The sequence below is a fragment of the Polypterus senegalus genome, chromosome 2 (assembly GCF_016835505.1).
Source record: "Polypterus senegalus isolate Bchr_013 chromosome 2, ASM1683550v1, whole genome shotgun sequence".
Taxonomy (NCBI): Eukaryota; Metazoa; Chordata; class Cladistia; order Polypteriformes; family Polypteridae; genus Polypterus; species Polypterus senegalus.
In genome coordinates, this window is record NC_053155.1 from 288,188,448 (window position 1) to 288,214,165 (window position 25,718).

At 37.8% G+C, this 25,718-nt stretch overlaps 2 protein-coding genes across 2 annotated transcripts in view; both read left to right on the plus strand.

Moving 5' to 3' along the window:
* Positions 1-93: 93 nt before the first annotated feature.
* LOC120523977 (testis-expressed protein 26-like) lies at positions 94-18,929 on the plus strand. Its single transcript, XM_039745732.1, has 8 exons — positions 94-193; positions 291-486; positions 4,988-5,072; positions 5,586-5,748; positions 6,228-6,384; positions 12,391-12,567; positions 16,251-16,412; positions 17,509-18,929. Exons 1-8 carry the CDS (start codon positions 161-163, stop codon positions 17,637-17,639), a joined length of 1,104 nt encoding a protein of 367 aa, XP_039601666.1. The 5' UTR covers positions 94-160; the 3' UTR covers positions 17,640-18,929.
* Positions 18,930-22,381: 3,452 nt separating this feature from the next.
* wdr95 (WD40 repeat domain 95) overlaps positions 22,382-25,718 on the plus strand; it is a 120,821-nt gene continuing 117,484 nt past the window's right edge. Inside the window, exon 1 of the mRNA XM_039745733.1 lies at positions 22,382-22,837. Within this exon, the coding sequence (XP_039601667.1) occupies positions 22,770-22,837 (68 nt within the window). The 5' untranslated portion in view covers positions 22,382-22,769. The remainder of the gene's footprint in view (positions 22,838-25,718) is intronic.

Genomic DNA, 25,718 nt, shown 5'->3' on the forward strand with positions numbered 1-25,718 from the left:
GGAGTTTTCTTTTCGTGTGATACACTGCGGGGCGCATGCTGTGTTGTCCCGGTGCTTAGCAACAGTACCGCGCGCGCGCGCGCCCATCTTTCCTCGCTGCGGTCTCGCCTTCACTTTTGCTTTTCACTGTTCACAGAAGGCGCCTGTCGTTCACTCTATCATGGATTTCACGCAGGGCATTGTCACAACTCAGGTAGGGTCACTGCCCCTTGACCGAAATATCAACACCAAAAACAGCCGGTGATGTGTTATTTATTTATTCTTTTCTGACTGTTCTTCATTCGTGACAGCTGAACGAGGATATCCTGAAGCCGGAGTTTCGCGAACAGCTGCAGTTTCTAAAGTTGCGATCTACATCTGAGGTGGAGAGAGAAAAATGCGACAAACTCGCCGCATCGCTCATACTAACAGGACACTTAAATAAGAAGGAGAGGCTGAAGAGCGGGGACGCTGCAAAGAGGCCAAAAACAGCCATGGCTGCACTCGGTAGGTGGAACAGCGCATATGACAGATTAGCCAGAGCAACCTTATCAGTTGTCACTGCCTTAAATCCCAACAAGCGATGCTCTTTGTAAATTGGGTTATGCAACATTTAGCCATAGGAGATCAAATATTTTATATTCAAGGTTGTAAATGTAAAAAGTGCACAAAATGTACAATTGTCCATCCTTTGCAAACCGTTTTCAAAGATGAAAGTGATACAGTGCAGCTATGAATTAACACACAGCATTTATTTCTATAGCATATTTACATACAAACTGTGTAGGTCAATGTGCTTTACAAGATGTCGAAGAGGCGGTTACATGCAAAGAAAAACAAATTTAATTGGATAAGAATAATAATGCATAGTATACACAAAACATGTAACACACTCATATATGTAATTAAGAGAAATAGAGTCCTTAAAAGTAGAATTGTTTTTTAAGTCTCTAAATGACACTTAAATAAGGTCAGTTGGCCAGGATGGACAGAAAAGAGAAAAAACAAAATCTATATGGGTTCTAGGCCAAAAGACCAGCCAACCCCCACTAGGCGTTTTGCCTATAAATGTTTTTAAGTAGTTTTTTTTTTTTTTATTGGTTTATTGCCCTTCAGATATTAGTTACTTAGCAAATATTACATGACTATACTGTAGATGGTGATAAAGTTTTTGTTTTATATTGTAGAATGGGTTTTGTGAAAACACAGTTTAGTTTTTTTAACCTATCCATTCATTCATCCATGTATTTTTGAACCCGCTTTCCCAGCAGCATCAGGAGCAGGGCAGGAGTAAACCGTGGATGTGGGTCAGTCTGTCATGGGGCATACACATGGACACCAATATGTAACTAACACATACGTGTTCGCAATGTTTGAACATAACTCCCACAAACGAGGGGACGTGTGATCTGGGTTCAAAATCAACACCTGTTATAAACCAAGCACTGTGAGGCAACAAAGCTAACCACTTGTGCTAATATGTAGTCTTTACTTTACTTTATTTGTATAGTCATTTACTATGGTGTAATGTTTGTAAAAATTTTACTAATTTTGTAATATCTTTTTATTACACCCTGTACGTACCTAATGTAAAAACTGTGTCATTTTTCAAATATGAGTTTTGTTTCCATGCAAAATGGCAAAATAACCATATTTATGTGACAAATACCACATCTATGGAAAAGATTATGTACAAATGACAAATAGCAATTCCAGATATCTAACTTAAATATCAAATATTAATCTTTTAAGCCTAATATGTGACTTATAAGACAAATGACCCATATCTCTATCTTATATGGCAAATCTGTTGTTAAATATAAAATGTCCAACTTACAGTGTATTGTAAATGTTTCACTTCTACATCTTTAAAGTCAAATGTCAATGTTCAAGTACATTGTATAAAGTGTCTGAAGTACAATGAAATTTCAGTTTCCATGTCTTTTCAGAACAGTGACAATAAGACAGTACTAAGTAAGATATATACGCACGCTCAAAATTACATGTTATGTATATCTATACTAATAAAAGGCAAAGCCCTCACTAACTGACTGACTGACTGACTGACTGACTCACTCACTCACTCACTCATCACTAATTCTCCAACTTCCCGTGTAAGTGGAAGGCTGAAATTTGGCAGGCTCAATGCTAACAGCTTACATACAAAAGTTGGGCTGGTTTTATTTCAAAATTCTACGCATAACGGTCATAACTGGAACCTACTTTCGTCCATATATACGGCTATAGCCTGCACCTCGGTCGCTGTGTGAGGTGGAGTTGTGCCTGCCCATATAAGGCTGTTCATCAGCAGCTATCCAATAGACACGCTGCCGCGAAATATTCGCGGGTGAAGGACTGTGCTTATAATTGTGCTTATAATATTCATAAGTGCAGCTACTGCGGAAACAAAGCACGGTGTAAACCTTAAGTTTAAATTAAGTTCATAGACAAGCTACTGCTGGCGTTTGTCATGCCTACAACGAATACGATATTCGCGAGATACAAGTTTAATGAGAAGACATATTCGCGAGATAGATTGCACGAGATAGCACAAGCACAACTGAGAAGCTTCGATGCATGTACTCTGAGCGGCTCACGTGAACTGACTTTGTTCTGGCTTTAACTACTGTGAAATAAACAGACATAAACTGGAAGCGTGAGTCTGTGCCTTTTAATAATCTCGAGAGAGAAACATGGTGGCAGCATAGGTGACAGAACTGTGCCCAAAGTCAGGCCAGTTTGCTGTTAAAAGTTCAGGATGCGGAGACACTCACACAAAAGGAAAATGGAGGGTCTGAGACTGCCGCTGACATTAAGCCTCGCGTGCTATGCTCATCTGAGATCACTTTTCAACCTGTCAAGTATATGAATAAGTGGAACAAATGTCCATTCTCTTGATGTTGTTTGAGTGTAGCAGAAGTATTGTTGCTAGGTTGCATTCATTCACTCTTAATTATACTAGTTTTACTATACTAACTTAACTGGATGTTTGGATGCTGGAAGACAAAGCCCATATTGGAACTTCAACACAAGGTAAGATTCAACCATTTCATTGCAGTGGAGGAATGTACTGTGGGACATGGGAGAAAAACTGGAGTTACCATGGAAAGTCCATGCAGGTGCTAAGAGAATGTGCAGACTCTACCCAACAGTAACAAGGCCTTTAAAGAATTGTTGGAGTCTGCATGCCTTATTAATTTATTTAAAAATAAAATAAAATGGAATTGAACAAGTTTTAATTCTTGATGATAAACTGTTAGAGTGACCTAGCATTCTGAGTTTAAATCCCACTCTTAAGACATGGTCTATGTGGCATATGTAAGTTAATTTGTGAAGGAAAAATGAAAAAGAAGAAGATAATTAAGGTATTTCACACCTATTGAGCAAGAGAAGCTTTTAACATATTAACTAAATCAAAATATTTTAATGTTTATTCTCTGTGATTTTTCAGGTAAAGAAATCAGAATTTTTGAGATAAGGTAGTTATAATCTTTAACCATGACACCAGAGAATGGTGACATGTTGTATATTGAACAGTAATTGCAAGTATGAGTTTCACGTTATTCTGCATATATGACAGTGATGACCCTATAAACCTATGGAGTTTATATGTTCTCCTGGTGTCAGTATTTCTGTGGCTACACCCACTTATAACGCATCTCCAAAGATGTGCAAGTTAGGCAAACTGGCAGTTGCAAATTGAGTGAAGAGGTATGAGAAGGAAGACAGGAATTTCGGGGGAAGGTTATAATCACGTTAGAAAGTGGCAGTGTGTTGCAGGTTGATTAGCATATGAAAGTAAGAATTTTACTGTACACTATTCATGTTATAATAAACATGGTATAAACCTCATAAACTTTCAGTATACTGTGTGAGTGAGTTTAGACTGCTATCAACTGTTTCTTGTGTTTTCATTAAGTTATATTGGTATAGGCTCGAAATCTTAATGGCCTTGATTGAATTAAGCAGTTTTAAGAACGTTATGTTAAAATGTTGCTTATCTGAAGTTTGTGTGATATTTGGTTTTGAATGTGATAAAGTATGCAGCAATTTACATATAGTAGCTTTTATTAAATATATTTTAAACTTTTAAACAAATTTTTGTCCATTTTCTGCTAACTTCATTACCCTTTACTCAATATTCATGTTCTACCCCTGAAAATAAAGGTCAGCCATTTCTCCATCAGAATTTGTACTTTACATTTTATTGTACTCCTATGTTACAGCAGAATAAGTTACAAAATTGAATAATGTTTTTACCATAAAATCCACTTTAAATATTATTCTTACTTACAAAGGTGTTGGAATAAGCTTCCAAATACTATGTAAGTGTCAGTGAATATGTCAGGAACAACCAGCTGAAAATTATTATGAAATATCTGCAAGTGATATGTTTAGTTTGGCTGTTTTGAAATAGTTCAAATAACAGGATTGTTTCACTACTTTTACTGTTTTCAAATAAATATACATACTATACATATTCATTATTACGACATACATTATGTATCATTTAGAAGGGCAGATCTTACTCTGTTACAATATATATAATTGGTAAAGAAATTGAACTGTGTCAAAATTACAACACTAATTGTTTGAAGAATTAAAAAATGACTTTACAAGAAAAAAATTCTAAAATATGGAAAGTGGAATAAGGTGTAATTTGAAACATAATAGTTTGTCCATCAAATTGTATGCAATTGAATCAGTACATTTAAGAAAGACATGGGGATGTGTGTTTTTCTGTGATGCAGTTTTACAGTCATCTTTCAGGGAAGAAAGAAAAACATTACAATGTGGTAGCAGGGCATGCAAAATGGCATTTTAATTGCAAAAAACTGAATTTTAATTATAGCAATGAAGAACTAAATGATATACAGTTTTTTATGTTTTAATTTTGCATTATTGTTAGTCCTGCATGTGAGTACAAAACAATGGGGTTGAGCGTAAAGTGAATTAAAAGTTCAGTTGCATTTAAAGTAAACATTTAAACAATTTATCTTTTTTTTAGGTGTTAAGAAGCATTGGGATCCATATGAAACTACAAACAACAGAGAGTTTAATTACACACCAGACACGTTTACAGAAGCTATTCGGTAACTGATGACCATAGATCAGCTTTCTTAATTCTTTCATTAAATGACTGTATGGCTGGATTTTAAACATTGTATTATTATGCATATACAGTAAGTAAAAACTAAAAGATGAGTATCTGGCAACTCACCAGAATGGAAGCTGCAGCTGCAAGTAGAGGTAACCAACCGTTCAATGGTCTTTGGTGTGCTGCTTTGTCAACACTGTTGATGCAAATATTTTCGCATGCAACCAAGATATGAAAGAAGTTAATAAATCACTTCAGCTAAAATCATCACTATTAGCAATATGCCTTTACAAAGTTATGTAAGTACTATTACTGTTTTAACTGGTCATGGCAATCACTGACTTGCAACCAACAGCTCTGCTCAAAGCTTATACTAAAAAAGTCTGTTTTTATAGTGCTGAACAGACTTATGGAAAAGGCTCATTTACTTCTTTTACCTGGTGAGCAAATTGTTAGGTATATAATAATAATTGTACTGATTGTTTAACATCTTTATTTTAAATCCCAGACCAAAAACGTCCAGAGCATATGCATACCCCTATGAAAGGAGTGACCCTATAGGCAATAATTCATATAGTGAAGAGTTCTGCTGGAAACCATTTTCAAAACCTGAACCCATTCGAAGTGGATCCTCTTCAGGAAACCGAAGGAATAATCCTCAGTCAAGTCAGGTACTAAATGATAATTTTATTGTACAGTGATGCTACTTATTTTTATGTTAAATAACAACAACTAAAAAGATGAAAAGACTAAAAAACACTAGTTGTGGTATCACTTTAGTTTAGATATGGTAAAAAAATGTATCTATTACTCATGTACTATTATGTAACAAGACCTTAATAAACACTTCTTTCGGTCTTCATAGCACTTACGAAGTGACATAACACTTATGAATGTGACCTGCAATGGACTGGTACCCTGTCTAGGGCTGTTTCCTGTCTTGCACCCTGTGCTGCCAGGGTAGCCTCCTTTCCTCTGTACAAATTAACAAATTTTAAAGTTAAAAGAAGAAACTGATTTGAAAATGTGAAAATGAATATGAGAGGTTATTCAAATCCACCCTCTAAACTAGTCAATAACAATATTAATGTCTTTTTGGTATGTTTGCAGTGTTAATTGGCTAATAGTAATGTATGTAGATTATGTTAAGTCTTTTATAGTGTGGAGGATACCTCATTCAGAACAGAAGATATCAGTGAATAGCAAGTCTCCATGGCGAAAAACATACAGTGAAGAAGAACTGAAAAGGGCTTTGAAGGCACAGTATCGAACAACTTATGAAGAGGATTATATGGGAATACCTCAAGGTGAAAGACAAATTATTTAAAATTTCTTCTAATATATGTTACTGTAATTCATATTTGTTCTTTGTCTTTGTAATTATTCTTTGCTGACCAGACTTACACATATTAATAGTTTGTTCCATGTTCCTCTTTTCTGGATGTACTTACTAGAACTTAGTTTTGGTGTTCAAATGCATTCTTTGTTGGGGGAAGACACAGACTACTTGTTGAATAGCCTAAGATTAAAACTTTTTATTATGCTATAGAACATGGCATGATAATAATCATACATTAATTTAACTTGAATTACAGGGACACAACTCCTTCAGTTGTATTTAGTTTCATTTGAAAGTGAAGTAAGTATCTTTAAATTTATACAGATCCTTGCTTCACACATCAATATTTAAACCCATCTATTTCCCATTCTGTTTAACCTGTTCAGGGTTGAGGGTGAGCTTGTGCCTATCCTGGCAGTACTGAGTGAAAAGCAGAAACCACCCATTTCAGGTTGTATTCACACACACACCCATGCAAACATGGAGTCCAACTTAATTCACTCAAAAACAAGAAAAACTAGCAAACTGCACACAGACAGTGACCGTGATGGGTTTTGAACTCCGAACGTGGCTTTCTGAATACATCTGTTAGGATTTCACTAGCAAGCAATTTGAGCTACGTCCTTTGTATGAAAATGTGCTATAGAAACACGAAATGCTTCTGTTGTTTCACCTTATCATTCGTTACTCCAGGCTTTTAGTTTGTTCACTTGTTTATTTCAAACCATGTCTTGTAGCGTAGGCATCTGTGGTCTGGCTCACTTTTAGTTTACTCTAGTGCTCTTATAATGTCTTTTCTTTATTCTAGTGCTCTCTATAGTGTCTCTTCTTTAATAGTCTCAAAACAACTCATATACACACAGAATATTTATCCATGCATTGCTCATGTTTAACATCACCTACTCCATTACATTATATACTTATTTGTCTTTAGAGATACAACTCACAATTCTGTTAGCTTTCTTAATGATATTCCCTCTACTGTAGTACTCCTATTATAAGTGTTCTTGTATAATGTAGAAATATGTGCTGTCTCATTATTTTATAAGGCAATCATGCATTGCTATCAATTAATTTCCATTTACTGCTATCAAACATTATCTCTCACATATTTTCACTAGTTAGCCATATTGTCCAATATTTTTCTGAATCAGTGAATTCATTATTAATTGATGTCAATGTCAATACATATGTCCTCCTATGGGAAGGTCAAACCCCTAAGAATTACTCACTTTCTGTCATATACATGGTTCTGTTGTTAATTTTATATTCCCACAATCCATTTTGGTTAAAATTCAAAAATACATAAAACATATTCATTACCACCTTAGGGTATTTAATCACATTAACCTGACAGGACCAGCAGCTCCTAAAATCAAGTTGCTTCCCCTGAAAGTACTCTTCAATATCTAAATTTAAAACCGGGCCAGTTTCTCCATTATGTAATTACTGAAAACAACTGAGTTTGAGTTTTGTCCCCTTAAGAAAATTAATCTACCTTAGCATTTTTATTCTGCCTGTGTTCATTTTAGGTTCAAAGGGAGCCAAAGCCAGTCCTGTTAGCATAAGCTACAAGGTATAAGGAGCAATCCAGTACATTGTAATGTTCAAACAAGCAAAAGCACCTAACTGTATATTAGGTGGGCTGTGGGAAGAAGCCCTCATTAACTCTTGCACAACATGCAAGTTCCTTACAGCAATCACTCTACCCTGGACTTAAACCTAGACTTAATATGCAGTGAGGTGCCAGTGCTAGTTGACACCCCATATTGCCACCCGTTTTAGCCACTAGTGCTCCTCTGATCTAATGTATAACATGGTTAGTGGTCTTCTGCACAAAAAAATAATAATCTACAAGTCACTGCTTCTTTATCAACTTTAACAGATCTTCTTTTACTGACTTTATGCTTTCCTTTGTTGTTGCAAATAAGGGAGAACTTCATAAAGTCCTTTATAAAATGCTCGTTAAAGTTTCAGTGTAGTCAAACAGCCGTTATTCATCTTTCCCATTAAGTATTATGATTTCTAACTATTATGATTTATATTTTTCAATTTTAAATAATGAACACTCCCTTTATATTTTGTTCAATATTATGGGTTCCTGTTTTTTATTATTTTTACCTTTCCAGTTAAACACAATACACTTTATAAATAAACTAGCTGCGTGTGTTCTTTGGGACAAAAAACAACCCTTAGACTCCCTTACTATATTCATGAACTTGGACAGGTATCAGCTAACTTTTACGGATTGCCCAGGTTTTTAGTGAAAAATTCAAGCCTTGCCCTCCATTGCTGATGTGTTTCACTTGAACATTTTTGAGCCATGGTGTTTGTTTTGTTTTGATGTTGTGTCTCTTCTTCTGCGTCATTAGCATGGTGCTCTTGTTGTGCAGCAGCATTTGCTGCACATCAGTCTTTCGTACTGAGAAGTGAGGTGCATGCAAGTGCTGAAAAAAGTGCATGCATGCGCAATCTAGTGACTGTGGTTGAGCATGAGTAGAGCACATTTCTCCATACACACACAGGTCTTTCATTTGTACTGTATATCTCTAATACTGAACCTATCATTTCTTCATTTTCTTCTTGCCTTGCTCCAGTGAAAACTATCACAGGTGTTTATCTTGAAAATCCAATGTTAGGGAGGAAAACAGTGTCTTTACATGCTAGTGTGGGAGAGTAGTAACACAGAAGATCCTGAAGTTTTGTGATCCAGAAGTGTAACCTCCAGAAGCTTCAAAGTAGAAGAGAGAGTTGGGTCCTGAAAGGATTTTTGAAGAAGTGTTCTAGAAAGGTAAAGGATAGGCAATGCAGCCAGGTTTGCCTGGCCATTTCCTTATCATGGGTGTGTACAGAAAGAAAGAAAGAAAGAAAGAAAGAAAGAAAGAAAGAAAGAAAGAAAGAAAGAAGAGGTTACAGAAGGCTAGTAAGATGCATAAGAGTTACTCAGGGAAATGTGACCATGTTGCCAATTTAAGGGTACAACAAGTGAGGGCTCCTATGACACCAGTATTTTCCTTCTCAGCATATAAAATATTAGTGCACCCCTGAATGGGATGAGTTGAACTGTGTTGCCTTTTTGAGAAGGCAGTCGACTGTAAGCTGCCATAAAGACACCTGATGTTAGGACTTAGCAGGACTCATGCTTCTCTGTATTCCTGTAGGCAATAAAGGCTGTTCTTGACCTTAAAAATGTGCTGTAAGAGGGTTTAAAAGCCATGCTATTGGTGTAATTCAAATTTCAGTGTACTCAGAGATGGAGAGAGATTAGAAAAAAAGTGTTTTGGTGTTTTCCTTTGGAGGTGGCCAAGTGAGTAATCCTCTCCAGCAGACAGTTCAAGCCTATTAAGAAACCTCAGTTAAGAAGAATATTTTGTCTTGTTTGTATCATATGATATCCTACCTTATGTGTGCTGTATTTTAAAAATGCACATACACATATATCTTTGATACATTTGGGCTTTTTGGCATTATTCAGTGTAAGAGTAGATGCTAGGAGGACGGGTTCCAATTATATCTTCTGCAGTGCTGTAGTTAAATGAACATGTAGCATAACTGTTAAGGCTTTGGGCCTTAAACCTTGAGGTTGTGGGTTAAAATTCCACTGTGTGATCATTAGCAAGAAATGTTACCAATTGTATCTGAAATATTGTTAATCACCTTGGATAAAGGTGTCATCAAAATAAGTAAATGTAAAACTCAGGGTTTGAATGAATACTGTATGTATTCTTTTGCTTTATAGGCTTACAGAAAAGATATATTACAACTATGGTAATGCAGTGATAGCGCTGATGCTTTTTAACAGACTAGGGTTCAAATCCTGGGTTCTCCCTACATGGAGTTTAGTCGTTCTCCCAGTTTCAGTGTGTCTTTCTTCCTACAGTCCCAAGATATGCGGATTAGGTGGATTGATGATGCTAAATTGTCCCTGATGTATGTTTGTGTGTTCAGCCATCGATGGGCTAGTGCCCTGTCCAGAGACTGCCCCAGGTGCCTGCTGAAATAGTCTTTGGCTTCATAGTAACTTTGCTACAATGTATGGATGGATATTGTAACTACATGCTATGATATGTGTTTAATGTTATCTGATATTTACTGTATTGTATTCTTTATAATTTTACAGCACTTTATGTATCTGAATGTATAGGGTTGCTGGTTAACTTAGCCTCATAGTGCTCTGTCCATCCACTGTGTGTACATGCAGTACATTTTCCAATACAAAGCTGAGGAAGCTGGTATTGGAACCTATCTTGGTAGCACTGAATATGTGACAGGATGAATTACCCGTCCATCACAAGGCACACTTACACACACCAGTATTCACACACCAATCAACCCAACACAAATGCCTCTTGGATATGGAAGGAATATTTGATTTCCAAGATAAATATACTGGTTTTTAAAAATTTATAGTGTAATTTTTGGTGGTAAAATTAAAAAGTTCAGCTGTAATTTAGTTTTTGTACAACACTTTTCTATGTAGTTTATGTCAGGAAGCTGAAAAGTCTGCATAAGGACACCATCATAAAATTGCTACTATGCATTCATATTTTTAATCAATATAACTTTAATTGAATATTTTGATGATACCTTTATGCAAGGCTAGGGTATCTGTCAGGTTACATTACAGGTCTTTATAGACAGTTTTTGCATTTAGAGCATAGGCACTTTAGGGTCACACACAGCAAGACAAAGACAGGAATTAAACCAATAGGGTTTAAAGTCTAGTCACTCAACCACACTGGCCACACTGATTAGTACTTTAAATTAATCTCATATAATATCTTTTCTAATATATTTCCTAAAATTTTAATAAGCTGCTTAATGAAACTATTAATTTCTACTAATGTGGATAGAGAGGTTGAGTTATTGTGAAATATGACTGTTGTCATTGCATCCATAAACAAAGTCCTCTCCACCAAGAAATCTCACATGTGTGAACAACTAATCAAAAATAGAGTTACAGAGAACTAGGATAATAAGACAAATTGTGCTTTGCAAAATAACTTTAATATAAAGTAAATAAAGTGATACACTATGTGGCGGGCGGCCGGGACCCATGCCCAGCCAGGACGCCCCATCTACTTATGTTCCGGGGGAGCAGCCAGGGGCTCCTCAGTACCTCCCCCGGGATGCTTGGTGGCAGCCTCCCTGGCTCATGATGGTGCCTTAGTTTCCCGCAGGGTTTCATGGGAGTTGGAGTGCTCCCCAACCCTGTGGGGATCTGGGGTGGCCACCAGGGGGGGCTGCAGAAATTCCAGAGCCAACTTGGACACTTCTACAACCCTGCCCGGAGGTGCAATTAGCATCAGCTGATCCAGCACCTGGAGCACTTCCGGAAGGACTATAAAAAGGACCTGCCTCTCTTGAAAGGCAGCCAGAATCGGGAGGAAGAGGACAAGGTTGCCTGGGAGGAGTGGTGGTGCAAGGTGGAGATTTGTTGGTGTGGAGTTAAGTGCTTTTGGGACTGTGTATTGCCTGTGGGGTTCACAGGGAAGACGTGCCCCACAGGTGAAGAAAAATAAAAAAATCTTTGTGTGTTGACACGTGCCTCTGGGTCAGTCTGTGCCGGGTCGGGTGCAATAAAGCCCATTTATCACAACTAGTACAGCCTAGTAAAACAATATTATTGCCACATTTATAGTAACATTTTGCAGCTTAATTCAGAAATCCTAACATGCACAGTGCACTCAGCTTTTAAATGAAAGGACACTGTATTGATTCAAATTCTATCTATCTATCTGAACGTATATGTACACTGTAAATAGAAAATATTACTTGTGCATTTCCTATGTTTATTTTGGTAATACTTAATGTCTATTTTTATATCTATTTAAGTAATAATTTGCCGTTGATTTTGGTTCTCCAGTGCCTGACTATATTCAGATTTTGTGATTTAAATAAAATTACATGTTTGATCATTGCAGATTAATACTGTACATTTCTAGTGTATTATTTTGTTATGCCTACATCCTAGGTTTTCAAATTAAACATGCGATTCCTGTACCGCCAAACTGGAAAAAGAGCATCTTGCAGTGCCCTGAGACTGAGTTTAGACGGCACTTCCAGCAACCTCAGCAAAATTCAGAGCTTATGGTCAAAACTACTCGTTATGGCAGCAATGTGCAACATCAAGTGGCAACAAGGGGAGCAGGTAATAAACTAAGATTATGTTTGTTATCTTTCCTTTTATATGTAAAATTTGTAATTTTGTAATTAATCAGTCTACAACCAATCAAAATTTGACCTTATCAAGAAGAGCAAATACAGTTCTTTATGCACATTTCTACTGTATATTTTATCATGCATATCCAATATGTTTGTGAAATTAAAGATGAAATATTAAACACTATCATTAGAGAATTTAACTACAATAATGTCGTTATCTTCTAGTTTAATAGGCTAAGATTAGTTGTGTTTGCAAAGGACTTGAGGTTTACAAAAGTGCATTCTGAAAACAGAAAAGTTAGAACAAAGATCTCAAAGAAGGGCAGTAAAATTTCCTTCTAAGATATGCAAAATGTGTTCCTCCAGTTACATGAATCAATTAATCTTATACACAATGAAATCGACTTTAAAAAAAAATAAAGTAAATGCTGTTTCTCTTTGTGATAGTGTATTGTACTTTACAGTATTGGCTGGTCATATGATTTTTTTATAGTGCTTTCTATTAAATCAAACTTAAATGTAGTATTAGTGCCTCCTTTCTCATTTATATTTTTCATTAACATTATTCCGTCCAATATACATCAAACAATTATTGTTCTTCTGTAATGTGTGTAATTTATAGACATGATTCTTGGTTTGAATTGATGTGAAACAGTTTGGGATTTGTCTTTGGTAATACTGTAATTGCCTCAACAAGTTGCACCAGCCAGTCTACCACATTATGAGCTGGCATACCATCATGCAAGTGAGGAGCTTCAGAACCAGTTGCAGGGGAGTTTAGAAATACAAGAAGCCTGCAAAGTTGCAATCAAACTTCCAGCTAATACAGCAAGGATGAACAGCCCTTGTAAGGACAGTGGGCCACCAAAAATGTAAAAATTGCACTTAGAGCCGTCGCTACATTGGTGTAGAAGCAGGGTGAGAATAAACGTTTAGTAACCCAGTGCTACAGAGACCACTATGAACCTGCTTGGCTCTTCTGATGAGCTGCCAGAGAGTCATGAGGCTGAGATCTGGGATATGAAGTGCTGTTTGCAGCATCAGTACAGGAAATGTAATCAGAAAACATACAAGTTAGAACGATGATGTAAAAGAAGGACAGTACAATTTCAGAGACTGCTACTTCTGACGCTCCACCACCACATCTGCCAAGGCCCATTGGCCAAGGTGTCTGAATGCGGTAAAGCTTTGGGCTCATGGAGCTGGAAAAAGTTTAGAAGATGAAGATTTCACTGATTCTAGATGAGCTGTCTGAAGCAGGGCAGGTGGTAAACTGTGCATTCAAAGGACTTGGCAGATTGTAGGGACATTACACAGCAGCAGGATAATGAGTCTCAAAGTCAAGATGTGGACCTCAAATGCTGTTTGTAGCATCAATTCAGTGAAGGAAAACAGCCAAGAGACTATTACATCTGCAGTTCCAGACAAGAGAAGTATAGTGTTTAACACCTCTACTGCACTGCATGACAGCACAGCACAACATATTCCTGCTGCACTACCTGACAACGAAGTGCTCAAGACCCCTGCTGATGTGGTTTTATCAGCCTCATGACCACAATGGAAATGAAGATCACCTGGTTGTGTGCTATTTCAAAGAGTTGTAACAGGTTGCTAGGGACAGTGCTTTAAAGGGAGGGCTATATAATGGTGCAGTTGTATCTGCCACAGATGAGGTACCTGCACTATGAGCTAGCATTCCATCATGTAAGTATGGCGGTGCAGTTTATCCCCATGCTACCAGGTCCTTCTGGTGAGCCACATGAACATATTTGAGGGATAAGCCAGCAGATGAGGGCACAACACACAAACATAGCAAGAGGTAGCAAAACTGCCTTGGTGCTTTTATTAAAGCAGCCAAAACAAAAGTGTCCAAAGTGTGTGCAAAATCTTCAATAAATAAATAATCTGATAAAAATTGTCTGTTTGAGGTTAAAAATCCCAATAAATAAATCCATTAAAATGAGGTGAAAAACACAGGTAGGAACCTGTCCTTCACAGTTCTTAGCCCTGTTGACTTCCTTTCAAAACTGACGTCTCTCCATCTTACCCTAATCAGAACTCACAACATGGAGAGATGTCAACCACCAGGCGCAGGCAACCTTTTAGAAAGGCAATTAGTATAATTAAAGACCTCAGCTGTCCTGCACAGCTACTTGTCTTCCTCCTGAATTCTGCCAAACAGCACTGTTCACAAGACAGGAAACAACTCTGGACAGGACTCACTTACACAAAATCACATTTTTTTGACGTTGGGGCAATTTACAGTTGCCAGTTAACCTAATCTGCATTTCTTTGGGGATGTGGCACCTGGAGCACATCCGGGTGGGAGTAAAAGGGGCCGCCTCCCTCACGTCATCAAATGGAGTTGGGTGGAAGAGGACGAAGCTCGGAGGAGAGGAGTGGAGGCGGCGAAGACAGCACTTTGGAGAAGCCCAGACCTGAGGGTGTATGGTGCAGGGGCACTGGATTGTGTGCAGGACTGACTATTTGTTCATAGTGTAAATAAATGTGTTGTGGGTTTTGAACCATTGGCGTCTGCCTGTCTGTGCCGAGGCTGATCTTCCACAATATACATATAGTATAGTTTATACTACTGTATAGATATATGCACTGTGAAGGCCAGCATGGATGGACCAGTGTCCCAGCAGGGACGAAGCTCATTCCCTGTCTCAGCTAGGAGGCTGGATTGACATGCCAGAGTAGCATCCCAGTAGGGTTTGACAGATGATTTTTACCTGGCCAGGAGGCCAATGTAATGGAGGGACTATGACAGACAGCTTAAGACTGTATACTTAAGCGATACACTAGGTGTCTCACTGCTTTGGGAGGCTTTCAACTGACCTAGAAGTGCTCCCTTCAAGTAATGTTCTGGAACCGGAAGTTCTCCAGGGTCCAGTATAAAAGATAAAAGAGTTGGAGTCAGGATAGGAGTAGAGCAACATTCAACTGGGGTGGTTTGGAGGAAAGAAAAAAGATTTTTATTGTGTTATTTGTGGAAGAGAGCCTGTTAAAGGTACTGTGTTTAATAAAATAAGTTCTTTTGAGTCCTGGACCTGTCTTTGGAGTAAATGTACCTGTGGCCTGAGTCTCTGGCATGCCTCCTGCAGGCCACTATATATATACCCATCTGATGTTTTACTGCATGTTTATATTATTATACATCAGATAGTCAGGTAATACTAATTATACACATGACAGTACGTTTAAATGTACCTCATTTAAGTAGTTCTAGGTGTGATAATATGCATGTAATATTGAGGTTGCATAAAGTGAAGAAGCATAAATTCAGGTTTCATGTTACAGTATATAATCAGTAGTGTACTATCCATCTTATAAAAAAATATCAGTTTTTGATTATATTATTAAAACATAGAATATTTAGGTAAAAGCTAAAATGCAATTAGTACAGTTTATTTTTTAATGAATACTATTATTTGGTTCTCATTATCACACAGGCATTTATACTATATACATTTGGGAAAGCATGTGCATATACCTGTACAAACTGGGAGCAGAAGCTCTTTGTTTCATTGACTGCTTATTATCCTACCCAGGTTTTCATAGAGGAAAAAGACCAACTTCTGAATGGAAGAAGATGCATATATATGAAAGTGAATTGCCTCACCTAGTGGTAAATTCATTTTAGGTTATTTTTTTTTTATATTTTAGTACCGACTGTAACATATGCCCATATCAAGAATCAGGAGAACAAGAAACAGATGACCACATATCAAAGAATGTTTGGAAACAATTATTTGGACATTTCAAAAGTTTTAAAAACTATGCATCCAACAGATATTGATGTATACCTACGTACTGTACCTGAAAAAGGTGGGTACCTTATCAAAATAATACTTGTATTTTATGATTAAAATCTTGTTCATGCACAGGCAATTGTTATACTGCATATGACATGGAGACTAATGTATCTTATTAAAGGGTAAATTATTATTTTATTTACTATGTACTTAATTTTCACTTTTTTGGAAAAGACAACCAAACAGAAAATTAAATTGTCATACCTAAAACATTTCAACAACTACCTCTCCTACCGAATAAACTGTCATCTTTTGTAACCTTACAGCATCTGTTGCGTGTAGCATTTGTAGCACAACAGTTAATGGTGCAGCCTCATAGCTCCTTGGACCTCTGATTAGATCTCATCCTAGTTCAATCATAGCCACTGTCTCTATGAATTTTATGCACTTGCTGTGTTAGGGAGAGTAATATGCTCTGTGGAAAGGAGGCATTGCTGATAAAATGATGTGAATGAGCAGATGAGTGTGCAGGAACTCCCAGAGTTAGAGGAAGATGAATTCTGAGTTAGGAGGTAAACTTTTTATGGAATTAATAAGTGTTCTAGTAATGAGATGCATATATGCATACACGGTTTGGGGATGTGAAGCAAAATGATTGGGTGAAGAGATACATCATGATGGAGAAATAGGGGATGAGGTTGGAGGAGGTGTCAGATGATATGAAAAGATTGTCTGTTACCCCAAATGATGTCCAGCACCACAGACAGTAGAGGAAAAAGATTTAGGGGCAACCAGCTAAACTGTAAATCTGGTGGCCATTAAATCAGTGATGAAAAGATGATGAATTAAGTGGCTGTGGATGAATAGTTAGATTTTTAGCTTATAGTTTACAATATATTTGGACAAAATAAAACTAGAATTGTGGTATAGATACAGTATGTATGTTTTTTTCTTATTATGACTGATTTTCCATCTTTATGTTTGTTCAACTGTATTAGTTGCTTCCAAATTTTTATTTTATGACACAAAGTCAAACAATTGCTGTAGTATAACGTTTTAATGATAAGATTATATAATCTTATTACATAAGATTGTAAATTAAATTGTAAACTTAATATGTTGACACTATTTGATTGTAAATTTTATGTGTCTTTATATTGTCATTTCAGATAGAGATATCCTCGAGAGATTCCTGAACACATGTACTTTGAAATTCAAAAACTCAACAAATACATTAAGTGATTCTTCCAACAAACTTGCTGATCCAGCATGGTTGTCAGTCTGGCCAGGCCCTTTATAATTTGTAGTGTATACTGGATATAGTATGATGGAACTGTTTTTAAACCGTAAACAAGAGTGCTTTAGAGTTTTTCTAATTACTACTGCAAAACTGCAGCATTTTTCATTGATTTCTGATTAAATAGTGATCATCAGTGTTTCTACCTCAGATTGCAAAAATGCTGCCGTAGGAAATTAACAAATTAATTATTAATTTAAAGCAACAGTAATGTTAAATTTGGTAAAACTGTTTAATAAATAAAAACTTTTAGACCTGTTAGTTTGTAGACCACAAAATGTTTGTGCTTACTTTCTTTTATTACAGACTATTAAAAAACATGCTGCTTGGAAGCCAGGTTGGGTTGTACATCACCCTTAGTGGCCATCAGTCAATAAGGATGGTTAAGTCATTAGGTGTATAGCACATGCTTTATATATTGTGTCTGTATGGAAAATTAGGCTTCTAGTTCACTCACTAGGAGCATTAAATACAAATAATGCCATAACCAAAGATGCACAAAAGAAGAATCCAATCTTCTTCACTAAGCACTTCAGTTACAGGGATCAGCCTCCTCTGTCATTGTGTAGTGACTCTTCCACTTGCACATCTCAACATCTCAAATCTACCCCTTAATTGTTATGATCTTATTACTTTAAACTTCTTTCTGACATTACCTTTGCTATTTGTGGCAGGTTTTTGATTGATTTAGATTTTTAGGTGAACACTTCAATTTTTGTATTTACTTCAACTTCTGAAATGCTTTTTGATGTTAAAAGTATTTTGTCTGATTGTGATAATAATAATAATGTCCTAAACTGGATGCTACCTTTTCTGTGTATGGTTGCTATAGAGTTGCTATGGATTATACAAGAATAGTAGCACCTGACTTCACTGTAGTGTTCGTTTAAGGTTGGTACTGTACATTTCCTGTTTATCCAATATATAAAAAAAGCATGTGGCAAGTGTATTTTCTTGATTTGTTTTTCTTTATACTGACTTTGTGCTTTTAAATTATTGACTACATCTTTGGTTATTGATTGTTGGCTTTGGTGAAAGATAGGTTTGATTTCTGGTCTTGAACTTACTCAAAGTATGGTTACATTTCATATTCTGGTCCCTTTCAATACAAGCTTTTCTCCAGCAGAGCATTAACTACCTCTTGACTTTCATGTTTGACCACAGTTACATGGAGGAACAACCAGCTCTTCTCTGTTTCACATATTCAATGGTATTCTGTCATGCACCACATTTCTCACCTGTTAACATTTTTAGTGCCTTTCAAAAATTAATTATTCATTGTTAATAACTGAATAAAGTTTCTTTTTGTATTTTTTTGTTTTCAATTTCAGTGAATACTGGTAAATTCTTTTAAAGGTGAAAAATATAATTAGATGAGAATTGTTTGCCTTTTTTTAAAAAAATGTTATTCTGATCAATCTTCAACCCACATCATGATTTGAGAGTTATTAATAGTTTTGAATCTGATTTACTGAAAATGGAAAAACAGAATAATACTTCTCTAAGAAAAATTATGACGTTCACATTTCTAAATATGCAGACAAATTAATCCTGCTTTCCATGAACTAAAATGTAAAACTCAAAAGTCCAGAATCTCTAGAAAGCACTGATAAGAAAGAGACTGTATTTTCTGGTACAAAACAATGAATATCTGTCAGCTTCTTATCTATTCCTTATGTGTCTAATGTGTTTAACCTGAATTTATTAAGAAGTGTTAAACTGTAGGTTTATACTTAACAGTTATTTTGTGTTGTGATAATATGCATTGCAAGCATATTAAAGTTCATTGTAAGTAATAACACATTTTAAAATGTACATAAACATACTAATTTAGCCATGTCAGTAATAGTTTGAATATGACTAACAACAAAAATATATTCTAAACCTGTTTTTTAATACAATGTGTCTGTATATTATCTACATTCAAATGAAAAAAAGAAATTAGTTACTCATTGGTTGATAACATAAACAGGAAAATAAATTACATGATAATAAGCTGGGTTTAATAAATATCAGGAGTCATTTTTTAAATGACATAACATAAGCATACCTGTCATAAAACTGCAGAAGTGACAATTCTAAGAACATTTTTTAGTATTAGGATTTGTCGCATGCTGAAGTGCATAATTTAATGCTGAGGAACAAAGAAAGGAACAAATCACTGAATCATGTTCTCTCTGCATTGTATGATAAAGCAGTGGTGAATAGACTGCCTTGAAAAGATGTCAGCAAGTAAGCAGTACAGGAGTATGGGAGAGCTGGTGGCAGCTAGATACTTTATACAATATGCTCAACTTTCAAGTCATTTAGAATGAAATGAGTGGAGAAAAACTGAATTGACAATATAGATGAAGGAAGAAGAGTGGCACAGGAAAAAACCAAGAATACAAATTGGCAGGTCAGGGAAAGAAGGAATTATAAAACATTACTATATAGCAACATGTGTGTTTATATATATATATATATATATATATATATATATATATATATATATATATATAGCGTGTGGCTGGGGGCCCTTGCCTGGCCCGGTTGCCTCCAAGCTGGAAGGACTGGGGGAGCAAGGGGGCAAGCATGGTACAGGGTGTTAGTTGGCAGCCCCCCTGGGTTGCAGCGGTGCCTTGGACTCCCACAGGGCTTCATGGGAGTTGGAGTTTGGTGCAGCCCTGTTTGGATTCATGGGCACCACCAGCAGGTGCTGCAGCAGGATCTGCTGAGCCCATTTGGGCAGTTTTTCCACCACACCCAGAAGTGCTGCTGGAAACTAGGTCATCAAGCACCTGGAGCACTTCCGGGTGCAGTATAAAAGGAGCCAGCAGCCACTACTCGAGGAGCCAGTTTCGAAAGGAGGAGTGGATGAGAAGACAAAGAGAGGAAGAGAGTTGTTTTTGCTTGTGCTGTAAGACTGTGCTGGGACATGTGGGAAACAAGGAAGGCATTTCCCATGAGGAAAAAGAAAAAAATAAATCATGTGTGCCTTGAACTTGTGTCCAATGCTTGTCTGTGTTGGGTTGAGTCCAGCCCACCACAGGGCACACACACACAGGACAATTTAGAAACACCAATGCACCTAACCTGCATGTCTTTAGACTGTGGGAGGAAACCAGAGCACGCGGAGGAAACATGTATTAGAACATGCAAACTCCATGCAGGGAGGACCCGGGAAGCGAACCCAGGTCTCCTAACTGTGAGGCAGCAGCGCTACCCACTGCACCACTGTGCCATCTCTCTGTGTTATTTTTCCCATTTTAATCTTTTCTTTTTATTTGCCAGTTTCAGAGATGGCTTTTTCTTTGAAACTCTGCCTCTAAAGCCAGAATCCAGAAGTCGTCTTTTGTCTGTTGCAGATGACACTGGTATTTGGCTTGTATTTAAGGAAGAAGTCAAATGAGGGCCTGTAATGCATTTTCTCTCAAACTACAAACTCTGATTTATGTGTCCTCTTATGCAGTTGTTTTTCTATTCTGGATAGATCCAGTTTGCCTTTTTCTCTTAGGCCAGTAAAATGCACCATTGTATGAAATGGTCAATTTGTTGGAAATCTGTTGCATGAAATTTCCTTCAAAAAAACAATAGACTGACAACTTTCTATAGAAAGCTGCTTGATTTTAGCCATTTTTGAACCCAGAACTGAACTTTAGGAATGCAAGTAACTTGCTTCCCAAGTAAACATAATAACAGGTTTCAGTGGTACTGATTAAACTACAAAGGTTTCTCTAATAACTTTTAGCATTTAAACATGGCTAATTTAAAATAAGTTAAGGTAATTTATCATTAGGACACTGAAGGAATGGCTCCTGAAAATAGGGCTTTGCTGTCATATATGAATAATAAATTAACCATCTGTCATTTCAAGTAGTAATAGTCATTAGCAACACTAGTTGGCTGTATTTTTAAATCAATTTAAAGGTATCTTGATAAACTTCTGAGCATTTCTAGGTGATTCCAAACTTCTGAACGCTACTGTGTCTATATATACTGTGTAGATATTTGGAATATTATTTTTAGTTATTTGTGGCATGGTGGCCTTGCAGTAAGGAGCCCATAGTTCACGTCCTAGGTTCTCTCTGTGTGGAGCTTGCATGTTCTCCCCATTTCCTCCCACAAGACATGCATGTTAGGTGGGTTCACAGCTTCTCTGTGACACCATGCTCAGGATAAAGTGGTTTATTATGATTTTTAAAAATCATTAATGGACAGGCCTATGATTCTGATAAGATGGGCACGGTCCCGAAGGCGTGCCCAGAATGATGGGTCTGTTTACTAATTAATAAAATGGCTGGAATGAAAACCTGAAGCCATTGTGAACCCCCAGGAAAGGAGTCAGAAACTCCCTGGTTTTGAATCATCTTGGCTTTATCTTAGCTACATTTATAATATTAATGGCATCCATCCATTCTTGATCTATAGTATGTCCTTTTTGTCCAATTCAGTGTTATATATATATATATAAAATGTATTTATTTTTTTGCCTATTCACTGCCTTCTGCTTCTTTGATGCCGACTGTTGCTGGCAAAAACCGAAAAGGCCGACTAAACCCGCTGTCTAGGCAGTTCAGCGCTGTTGTGCTCAATTTGATTTGGTCTGTGTATAAATTCGACAAGTCTAAAGCACAAAAGACGATTTATGTGGGAGACTTGTAGTGTACTTAAAAGGTGGGTGGAGCCTCCTTTAATGAAAAAAGAAAACCTTCCGTCTCCAAAGAGATCGAGTAGCCACAGGTCAGTGCAGCAAGCGGCTGAAATTCTCACAGTCAATCATTTATGTTTGAGGCCGCGCTGTCCAGTGAAACTTTTGGTTTCACAAAAACTCTATTTTTTTTTTCTCAAGTACTTTCACTCAGCCTCAAACGTAAAGGTTTGATGCAGAAGTAGTGAGGAATGGGATCTAAAAGCCCTAGTATTCAGTCTTACCTTCGGGTGCAAAGTGAGGCTCTTCAGTAACACGAGACGTCGAGGAGAGGCGCGCGCTGCTCGGCGTTTACTGCGCGGCAACAGCGGCTTGACAGCGCAAAGCGGAGTGTCACCCGTGCAGACTGGACGCCAGGTGACATGTAGCAAAGGGACAGCCGCTCGAAAGCGAAGCGAAAGAGAAATCTACTGTACGGAAGCAGAGAGGATCACAGTTCAGTCATGCCGCTGGGAAAGAAAGTACGGCCAACGTCGGCAATGGGAAAATTAGAAACCTTCCACATTACAAGGTACGGCGATATAGGCGACTTCTTGGATCGCTAGTGTTTACATGTAACTTTCAAACTCCTAGTATCTTATTGAACGCTTTATTTATTTATTTATTTATTTTTATAGTAATCAATGTTATTGTTTGGAAAGTTCACGTTGCGTCATTATATAGTTGTATTGTCTTACAGTATCACGACTAAATAGGTATTCATGTTACTCTGACAGGCATTGGAGGAAATCAGTGTCGTTTGGCGCTTGTTTACTGTTGTCAGGGCCCGGAGTCCCAAGGGGGCCACTGAGCTCTCACATGGCGAGGAACTTAATTACTATCAAAGCAACAAAATGCAAATGGGAACACAATGAGGACTTAGGCAGAGATAGTCAGTGTGCAGGCAAAAACAGCTGACTGGTTTGTAAGAAAATAAATGAATACCTACAAAAAATACCTAATCCCCCCGTCGTGCATTGGATGGCATTGCATTTCATTGTTAGGCACAGTGGCGCAGTGCTTTGTGCTTCTGTTTCATGTATCTGATGTTAAACCTTTTTGTTATTAAATGAGTATGCGCATTCTCACTTTGTGGGTTTTCAGGTTTATTCACTCTGAAAACATCTGAAAGATGTGTGTTGTGGTACTTGGTGACTGTAAAATTGGTCACTGTGAAGAGGATGTAGGATAAAAATCAGAATCACTTTTATTCACCAGTATCTAATATTCAGGATTTCAACTTGGTCGAATTGGAGCTTCTTATAACATAACACAAAGTTACATGCAAAAGTTAAACAGCTTACATTCCATTCTTGAACATTCCGGTTGATTTTATTACTTCTCTCTTCGTGCCAAGTATTATACACTGCTCAAAAAAATCAAGGGAACACTTTTCAATCAGAGTATAGCATCAAGTCAATGAAACTTCTGGGCTCTTGATCTGATCAGTTAAGTAGCAGAGGGGGTTGTTAATCAGTTTCAGCTGCTTTGGTGTTAATGGAATTAACAACAGGTACACTAGAAAGAGGGGCAACAATGAGATGACTCCCAAAACAGCAATGGTTTAACAGGTGTAGGCCACTGACATTTTTCCCTCCTCATCTTTTCTGACTATGTTTTCACATGTTTTGCATTTGGCTATGGACAGTGTCACTACTGGCAGCATGAGGTGATACCTGGACCCTACAGAGGTTGCACAGGTAGTCCAACTTCTCCAGGATGGCACATCAGTACGTCCCTTTGCCAGAAGGTTTGCTGTGTCTCCCAGCACAGTCTCAAGGGCATGGAGCAGATGCCAGGAGACAGGTAGTTACTCTAGGAGAGCTGGACAGGGCCATAGAAGGTCCTTAACCCATCAGCAGGACTAGTGCCTGCTCCTTTGGGCAAGGAGGAACACGATGAGCACTGCCAGAGCCTACAAAATGACCTCCAGCAGGCCACTGGTGTGAATGTCTCTGACCAAACAATCAGAAACAGACTTCATGAGGGTGGCCTGAGAACCTGACATCCTCTAGTGGGCCCTATACTAACTCCCTGGCACTGTGGAGCTCGATTGGCATTTGCCATAGAATACCAGAATTGGCAGGTCCAACACTGGTGCCCTGTGCTTTTCACAGATGAGAGCAGGTTCACCTTGAGTACATGTGACAGACGTGAAAAGGGTCTGGAGAAGCCATGGAGAACCTTATGCTGCCTGTAACATCATTCAGCGTGACCGGTTTGGTGGTGGGTCAGTGATGGTCTGGGGAGGCATATCCATGGAGGGACACACAGACCTCTACAGTCTAGACAATGGCACCTTGACTGCCATTAGGTATCAGGATGAAATCCTTGAACCCACTGTCAGACCCTATGCTGGTGCAGTGGGTCCTGGATTCCTCCTGGTGCCCGACAATGCCTGGCCTCATGTGGCAAGAGTATGCAGGCATTTCCTGGAGGATGAAGGAATTGTTACCATTGACTGGCCCCCACGCTCACCTGACCTAAATCCAGTAGAACACCTCTGGGATATTATGTTTCGGTCCATCTGACGCTGCCAGGTTGCACCTCAGACTTTCTGGGAGCTCGGTGATGCCTTGGTCCAGATCTGGGAGGAGATCCCCCAGGACACCATCCATCGTCCCATTAGGAGCATGCAAACAAGCATGTGGGGGCCATACAAACTACTGCGTACGATTTGGAGTTGCTGCAATGAAATTTTGGCAAAATGGACTAGCCGGCTGCATCATTTTTTCACTTGAATTTCTGAGGTGTCTTTGAATTCAGCTCTCTGTAGGTTGATAATTTTCATTTCCATCAAACGATGTGGCATTTTTTTGTTCCTAGCACATTACCCAGTCCATATCAGTAGAGATATCCAGCAGGATTTTTTTCCCATTGAGATCTGATGTGTTTTGAAAGTGTTCCTTTAATTTTTTTGATCAGTTTAGTTCGGTTGTGGCACCGATTTATTAGCATGAATGTGAGAGACAGGCTGTGGGCCGAGAGGAGGGGTAGGTAGAACCTCAGGAGTAGGGAGATGGTCGGGGCCATCCTCACTCACATGTCAACCTCCATTCGAGTCCTTCAACTTCTCACCAAATGTTGGAGCGTATCTTGCCTTCGTTTAGCTAGGGATTCTTGTTTGTTCAGCAGACATTATCATCTAGAGATTGTTAAAGAGTAATGTTTGACGTTTTTGAGAGAGAGATCACAGCTACGTGTGTTTGAGAGGGTACCTGCTCATTGGCAGAGATATCATGGCCACATGCTCAGAGCTGAACATGATCAGATGCAGTGGCAACGTTTGGCGTTGGAGCGTACCTACCTTCTGCTTGGCCAGAGATACCTAGCCAACTTTTTACACCGGATATGAAAAACTATCAATATAAATTCTTCTCAATACAAATGATTACATTTTTTTTAATTGATTT

Coding starts and splice junctions, on each gene's coding strand:
- LOC120523977 (XM_039745732.1), top strand. CDS start 161: ATGGATTTCACGCAGGGCATTGTCACAACTCAG. Junction 5,073..5,585: donor ACGTTTACAGAAGCTATTCG/GTAACTGATGAC, acceptor TTTAAATCCCAG/ACCAAAAACGTCCAGAGCAT. Junction 6,385..12,390: donor TTATATGGGAATACCTCAAG/GTGAAAGACAAA, acceptor CCTACATCCTAG/GTTTTCAAATTAAACATGCG.